Source organism: Octopus bimaculoides, chromosome 5, assembly GCF_001194135.2.
Source record: "Octopus bimaculoides isolate UCB-OBI-ISO-001 chromosome 5, ASM119413v2, whole genome shotgun sequence".
Taxonomy (NCBI): Eukaryota; Metazoa; Mollusca; class Cephalopoda; order Octopoda; family Octopodidae; genus Octopus; species Octopus bimaculoides.
Window position 1 is genome coordinate 106,573,882 of NC_068985.1, and position 8,266 is coordinate 106,582,147.

The following is an 8,266-nucleotide window of genomic DNA, read 5'->3' on the forward strand; positions in this document are numbered from 1 at the left end:
TATATATATATATATATATATATATTATGAGAGAAAGAGAGAGAGGGTATCAATGAATATCAATGTTTGTGTATATTACAGTTCTAAAAAACAGGTACACTATTTTCCTGTGTATTGTAAGAGGTGGCTAAAAAGATTGAGATTAGAAAGGGCATGCAGTTGTAAAACACTGCCTCAAAAGAAGATGCAAAAATGATGTTTTGTGTGTTCGTGTGTACGTGGATAGTCAGCATAATGCACGGCACCTTGGGCAAGTATCTTCTACTGCCATTACTCTTCAGTTGACTAAAGCCTTACCAGCGAAATTTGTTAGACAAGACCTAGACAAGAACATGGAGGAGTGTGTGCGTGAGCGAGTGTGTGTATGTGTGTGTGCTGAATAGCTTTATATTGTTAAAGGGAGGCAACTCTGAAAAAATTTAATCGTACAATAAATCAAAACCCAACTGTTGTTCTGCATGGTTGCTGGCCGAAGCCAGAAACCAGTACAAAAACGAATATAATTCCTTTTATTGATTCCAATCAGTGGGGCTCTGTGTGTGATTGCGCAGGGGTAACAACCCCGCTCTCTATCACTATTGCTTCACAATCATGAGGCCTCATGATCAAGTTCAATGAAATGTAACTTAAGCAATTATCTTCTACTTTTGTCTCAGGCTGATCCAACCCTTGTGACTTAAATTGAGTAGACAGAACCTATGCAGAGGCCCATCAGATGAACTGTACATGTAATTCAAAAGGCTGGCATTGTCACATTCCATGTCATGTTGAGTCTGTCAGACTATTATTGTATTATGCTTATGTGTATCTGCAGAATACTCAAATGCTTTACATTTATTATTTAATGAGTTTTGCTGGTTGATGAGCTGAAATACATATCTGTTAAAACTAGTGAAAATGATCTTATAAATTTTATGAATGAGTTAGGGAGTAAAAACTGAAAGAAACCCACCATGTGTATGTGTGTGCATGCGTGTGTGTCTTCTTGTTTGTCTTCCACCACTACTTCACAACTAGTTGTAGTCTGTCATGTCCCCATAACCTAGCAGTCTGGCAAAATAAACTGATAGAATAAGTGCTAAACTTAACATTAAGTACTGGAGTCAATTTGATTGACTAAACTCTCCAAGGCAGTGCCCCAGCATGGCCACAGCCCAATCACTAAAAGAAGTAAAAGATAAAAGATGTGTGTGGAAACAGAGACAGAGAAGGAGAGAAAACATGAAAGAAGGGGAAAAAGAGAAAGCCTGCAGAGAAGACCAATGAAAGGTAATAAGCTGAAAATCCAGTAGAAGGAGAACACCAGTATCAGAGGCACATATCCTTCCCTACACCCAATCATAGGCAGTCATTGCTAGCATAAGGACAATTGATGAAGGGGTGATAAATTTATAGTTATTTTTTATAGAAAAGTTTTCTTTTACTGCAGATTTCAAACATAAAAAAAAGAAAAGAAATAAGTTGCCATGCGAAGACTCTAAGAAATCAGAAAATGTTGAAGAAAAATGTTTGGAGAAAAAAAAAAAATGTAATGGTTGTTGTAGAGCGTCATGCTAATAAGAAATGTCAAAAAATGTCAGAGCAATCTGTAAAAAAAGTCATGCTGAATGGCAGACAAGGAAAAGTCTGGTGAAGGACATGCTAAATGAACAATTAATCTGAGAAAACATATAAAGCTCAGTCTTTTAATCCTTAACTTGACGCATGCTAACATAACATCCACGCACTTGAGCAGTTTCCTTAAGCTTGAGAAAACCATAACTTGATCCTCTGACTTGAACCTTATCCAGGTTGACAAAATATAAATACCTCAGTCCTTAATCTCACCCTTATACAGCTACTCTTGTATTTAAAAAAAAATTAAACCTGTATTCTCATATTTGATCTATTTTGTAAAAGAACTTAATTTGTTACCTTTAACTTGAAGAACAATCTACACTCTCCTTGAGTCCTGTATACAACTTTCCTAACCCTATACTAGAAGAATAGTGCATAAGTTTCAAATTATTTCTGACTTTCCTGTATTGAAATCTGTGATGTACCCAGAGAGTGTAATTAATTGTTAATTGGATGGTAACTAATAGCATGTTAACATCATCAACAATTTATTCTATTCTCAACATCATATTGCTAAAGTAGCCCTATTCTTATGGTAAACCAGGGTAAAGCCCTATTCCTATGGTAAACCAGGGTAATACAAGGACATTATCACGACAAAACCCTTGGTACCCTGGTAGACTGACAATTAGCAAGACTGTCAGCTGTGGCAATACAATATTGCAAAGCCAGCTTGCATTAATCCTATAGTGCAAGCCATAACACTTAACAAACACCTACTGTTTGATGTATAGGTACCCTGGTATTACAGTTATAGCACCTCTTAATCTAATCTATCTGCATAGAATAATAAAACTAATAAAATAGAAGAATGATTGATATGACAGAATAATGTTAGGAAAAAGAATAATAAATAAAGAAGGTAAATTCCAGTTGGATAAAAATCTTTCTAAAGAACTGTTAATTTATAATTAATGTCCCAAACTTTCAAAGAGGAAAAAAGATTTTAAAAAGAAGGTAAAAATAGAAAGCAAAAGAGAAAGGGAATGAGAGAGAGAGAGAAAGAGAGGAAGAAAAAGTTCAAAAGAAAATAAACATATAGAACAGTAAACTGTCTATATGTGGAGAGAACATAATCGTTGACTTAAGTTTAATCTGTTATCTTAGGACTTCAGGAAATGTAACATGTTTAATGTTTTACTGAAGGTAGGGGGAGGGGGAGAGAGAGAGAGAGAGATAAATAGAGAGAATAGGAGGAAAAAGAAAGAGAAGTTGAATAAGAAAGCAGGAGAACATGCTGCAAGCAACAACAACACAAAATTTAATAGAAGATATAGAAATATGTTGTGTAAAATGTATGTGGAAATATGCTAAGTATCGATTTAACAATTTGGGAAGGATATCAAAGTTCAGGAGAAAAGTGATCTTTCTCTTTTGTCTAATTTTAAAATGTGCACTTGCATGTGTGTTTGTATACATACACACATACATACATACATACATATATATATATATATATACATACACACACACACACACACACATGCAAAACATACACATACCTACATATAAATAAACATACAGTGTATGCATGTGTGTGTGTATGTGTATGTGTGCATACATATATATGCATATATGTGTGTGTATATGTATGTATAATTACAATGTAGAAGACACATATTAACCAGTCAAAAAAAAACATACAAGGCTGTTGTCAAAATTTTTGCTACACCAATATTGCAACCGGGTCACTCACAACTAATAATAGATGTTTAAGTGAAATTAACAGTTTTGTGTGTTTTTGAATGGCTGCTGGGCATCTTCCATGCTGTAATTGTTTTAATTTCAACACACAGTATCAGATCAAATCACCTGTTAGGCAAGTACATCTCCGAAATATACATACATACATACATACATATATATATATATATATATATATATATATAATTTAACCAAACACACATATATAATACATATATATATATACAGTTATACAAATACACACATAACTATATGGAGAGAACAGTGATTGTGACAATAATGTTCCAGAAGAGTGACCACATAATTGTGAGCTCAAGTCTTACCACCTTTACTACAACCACCATGCTGATGATAGACAAAAGTATTGTCTGCCTCAAATTTGTACATTTGTATGTTGTAGGATCAGTTATTTTTACATCTAGATGGCTTTCTAAACATCAACATTCAACTGTAGGTGGCATGGCTGTTTGTTAGACAAACTGAGACAAAAAATAAGTCATCTGCTTTGGGCCAAGACCACAAGAGAATGAGTCAAATAGTAAGGGTTTGAAATCACAACCATGTAAACAGCTTGAACTTCACAACCACTCTATGTTATGATACTATATATATATATATATATATATATATATATATATATATATATGTATGTATGTATGCATGCATGCATATATAAGTGTATATATATATATATATATATATATATATATATATACACACACAAACATACATACATACACACACACACACACACACACACACACACACACACACACTCAAAGGATGGGAAGAACAATGACACTTAGTTTAATACACATACATATATACATAAACATATTGATAGATAAAAGTTTCCTCAAAATAATCAGGTTTACTTGTGTCTGCAAAAGAATAGGAAATTGGGTGGTTGTCCAGGCCAGTCACAACTGGTACACACATGACAACAAAGAGAGTGTGACATTTATATTCCCAAAAATTGGTCAAACTGAATCAAAGAATGCTTAAAATTTATCCTAAATACACTATTAATTGATCAAAAAATTAATGTTTTTTTTTTTATATAGGAAGTTAAATTTGCAGAAATTTGTTTAACAAAGAATTCTTAAGAACAAAAGATTTCTTCCATATTTTTTCAGGTATTTCCAGGTGTAAAAATTTCAGATTGACAACAGTAACAGCCTAATTAAATGTTTTAGGCTAGTAATTTAAAGAATCCACTAAGATGTGATTTCATGAAACTTAATGAAAGAAAGGACAGTTTATAAGCCAACTACTTATGTAAAATAACTGTTAATTAGCATTGAACAAGACCAGGTTTAGAATAGCTAGGTTAATGATATTTTAAAATGGGAAACACATACATTGTTGATGAGTGGCAGCAATTGGCAGGCTTCATATTAATACCAATCACGACAGATTTTGATGAACTTGTTATTTAGCCTCCATATCAGCCCAAGTTAAGCAGAGTTGTGATCAAAGACATTCCAACCGTGACCATCTTATCTTTTCCCTCTTTTCTTTTTAAGATGGTATGACAGTAATATACTGCTGCTGAGTAAGCGATGTACTGTACAGGACTTTAGCAAAAAGCAGTCAGGTTGGGCCTAATTGAGTAGACCAAAATTCAAATGTGTTTCCATCATTTTGTATATAAAGGATTTCATGTATTATGTACCCTTCCTTATTTAAAACATGAAAATGTAATTCATTGTGTATGTAGCTGTTATCTCTAGCCTCTGCATAAAAGCTGATTGCAGTAGTAAATTGTGGCAGGTCACAGTAGTTGTCTACAGTAGATACATTGCTCAAGTGAACACTTAGGATTCACTGCCTGAACATCACCCAACTTTATTTAGTATCCTTGTGTAAACTGTACACATTAGTCATCAGATATTAATGGCCAGTTGTTCATTAATGAGATCTATTCTATCAAAAGACTTCCTTCAGTTGTTTGTTGACTTTTCCCCAGTAATTTCATTTTTCATTTTATCCAGTTTCAGCTCATGAGCTGTGGCCATGCTGGGGCACCGCCATTTAATTGTTAACATCTACTACATAATGATCCTTCTTTCCTCTAGATTATATTGGGTGATATCAAAACAGTGGGTTCAAAGGCCAAATAAAGCACTGAAAGCTTAATAGTAAAACTCACAATATGCTGAAGGTGCATTAAAACAAACTGGTGACATAATGCCTAGGTGAACATCACATCTCAAGTGGACAACATAGAAACTGTGTAACTGTTTGAAGGATTCAGTGATATCATGGGATTTTCAATGTCACACAGTGGTTGCACTAGTGAACAGCTGTTTCTGTCTGGTTTGGCAGTGTAGAAAAGGTAGAAGGATTTATTGACAGGACAATCACTCACAGCAGGTTGGGCCATCTTTTGAACTAGTGGACATATTCACCAGACTAGCCATACACATTGTCCCTGTACTTTTGTCATCATGCATAAGATTTCCTTTCTTTGCTTGAAACAAAGGAAAAAAGAGAAACAAAATAGACTAGAGGCTTTAGTAAATGGCCTCAGGCCTCCATTGACTTGGATTGACAAAGTAGACAAAACATTGGATTAGTTACTAACATTATAGAACAACATAATGGCAGTGAAAGGGTTTGGATGATGTGGAGGTGTCAGAAATAAGGTTGTGTTCACCAGCTGTCACAATACTCTTACAACAAATGTTTGTGTACAATGTAGAAGAGTGACAAGAACCACAGGTGACAAAACAATAATCATCATAGCAACATCAAACATGGAACTGGAAGCTTAGAAGGTGGGTGGAGGGTAGAAAATGTTCCAATGAGAAACAGAATAAAAGCTGAAATATTAAAATTTAGTCTGAAATAATTAAAAAAAAAAAAAAAAATACAATAAAAAGTGGTTATGAATTTCATAAAATCATATACTATGTGTTGGAATTTAATAGATTAAAAAAAAATGATGATGATAATAATAATAATCTGCAGTGTCATCTGGTCTGTTGCTGAAATGAAGATATAGCAATTAAACAAATTACAATAATAATAAAGAAAAAAAATAAATAAAGAAAAGTTTGATGAAAGACTAACTAATACTGTCAATAGTGTTGGATGTATTTTGGGTTGTTAAGCAGGTTAACATTATACATATAATGAGCATTAAGTACAGACTATCTTCACTGGAATCCACATATAAATACAGTTGAGTAGAAAGAGATGTTACTTTATTACAAAAAAAATAAAATAAAATAAATCAGTGAAAGGTCTTAGGGGACAGGGGAAAAAAAAGAAAAGATTTCAGAAAATTAAAAAATACAACATAAGCAAACCATCCTACAGCATCTAAGACACATTACACAACTAACTACTGAGCAGCATCAAGCTGTATTAACACAAAGAACTGATTGCAAGTAACAATGCTATCAATTCAAATTGACCTACAAATGTCAAGCTGAGTTTGAAATTAAATAAAATAATAGAAAAAAAAAAGGTTCTTTCTAGGAGGCAGTATCACAGGTTTATAGTTTCTGTAGTTATATTAGTTTTGTTTTTACATAAAAGAAAATATTAACCTGATGGAAACCAGTTACGTATATACGAGAAGTATTTAAAATATATCTTTAGTGACCCCGAATCATGTATTAAACAGATATTTTGTTTAATCAGTTCACAGACTATGTAATTTTAAAGTAATCAATTAACAGTAACCTAGTTTAAAAGTAGCAGCCGTCTCTAAATAGCAGCTTTGAGAATTTACCAGAAGCGAATTAATAAAGAGAGATTCTTTGAAAAATACATTTTGTTTTAGAAGTGTTATGCAAAGAATTAACGTGGCTTTTAATCCAGATTATACTGCAGGTTTCCAATTGAATATTGACATAATGGAGTGAGTTTGCAGCAGGAAAAAACTATATCAAGATTATCCCATGTGAAAATATTTTGATAAGTCTACTGCAGCTCTTTAATCTACAAAAGATTAATGAAGATACATTCAACTGAAAGAATCTAATTGAAGTCATGCACTAAACACAGCACAAAGTGATGGAATGGCCATGCTAAGGATGAATGGAGATGCAAGGGTTTATTTCCAGAAACGCAAGGGTTTATCCCTTACATTAAAATCTGTGTACATGGTAGATTAGTTGAACTAATTAACTACCATGCACGCACACACACACACACACACACACACACACACACACACACACACACACTCTGGCATTATTATATGTACAAATGTAGATATGAGTGATCGTTGTTTTGTTTAGCCCCCACCCACCACCATCGGGCCTGACCAAGAAGGCCTATGATCAGAGACGTTCCACTGTTAACATCTTGTGGTTTCCTATGTGCAGGGAACTCAGGATCATACAGTATAATATCTTATTTAAAGGCAGTAAGGTGTGACTTGCGGAACATAAAGCTGCTATTTCCAGTAGGTCGAGAAATGATGTAGAGGCTTTCTCATTGGCTTGAAGTATGAGCCACAAAGAATGAAGGTAAACATGTAGTAATCCATGTCTAACATAGTTTTGATTCTTGGTTAAAGCAGGAGTGACATCTAGGCATGTATTCTTATATCTGTGTGCATATATCATCATCATCATCATCATCGTTGTCGTTTAACGTCCGCTTTCCATGCTAGCATGGGTCGGACGATTTGACTGAGGACTGGTGAAACCAGATAGCTACACCAGGCTCCAATCTGATTTGGCAGAGTTTCTACAGCTGGATGCCCTTCCTAACGCCAACCACTCAGAGAGTGTAGTGGGTGCTTTTACATGTCACCCGCACGAAGGCCAGTCAGGTGGTATTGGCAACGACCATGCTCAAAATGGCTATTTTATGTGCCACCTGCACAAGAGCCAGTCCAGGGGCACTGGCAACGATCTCGCTCAAAAATCCTACGAAAGCCAGTCAGGCGGTACTGGCAACGGCCACGCTCAAAATGGTGAATTTT

The 8,266-nt window shown here is 34.3% G+C and overlaps 1 protein-coding gene across 19 annotated transcripts in view; it reads right to left on the reverse strand.

The window, feature by feature from the left end:
* Positions 1–8,266, reverse strand: part of LOC106874089 (calcium/calmodulin-dependent protein kinase type II delta chain) — a 343,297-nt gene that overhangs the window by 30,021 nt on the left and 305,010 nt on the right. For 10 of the 19 annotated variants that reach the window (XM_052967902.1, XM_052967916.1, XM_052967912.1 and 7 more), the window contains one exon: positions 5,693–5,794. The exons of the other annotated variants lie outside the window; for them this stretch is intronic. In XM_052967902.1, coding sequence (XP_052823862.1) covers positions 5,693–5,794 — 102 coding nt within the window. The remainder of the gene's footprint in view (positions 1–5,692; positions 5,795–8,266) is intronic. 19 annotated transcript variants of the gene reach the window in all.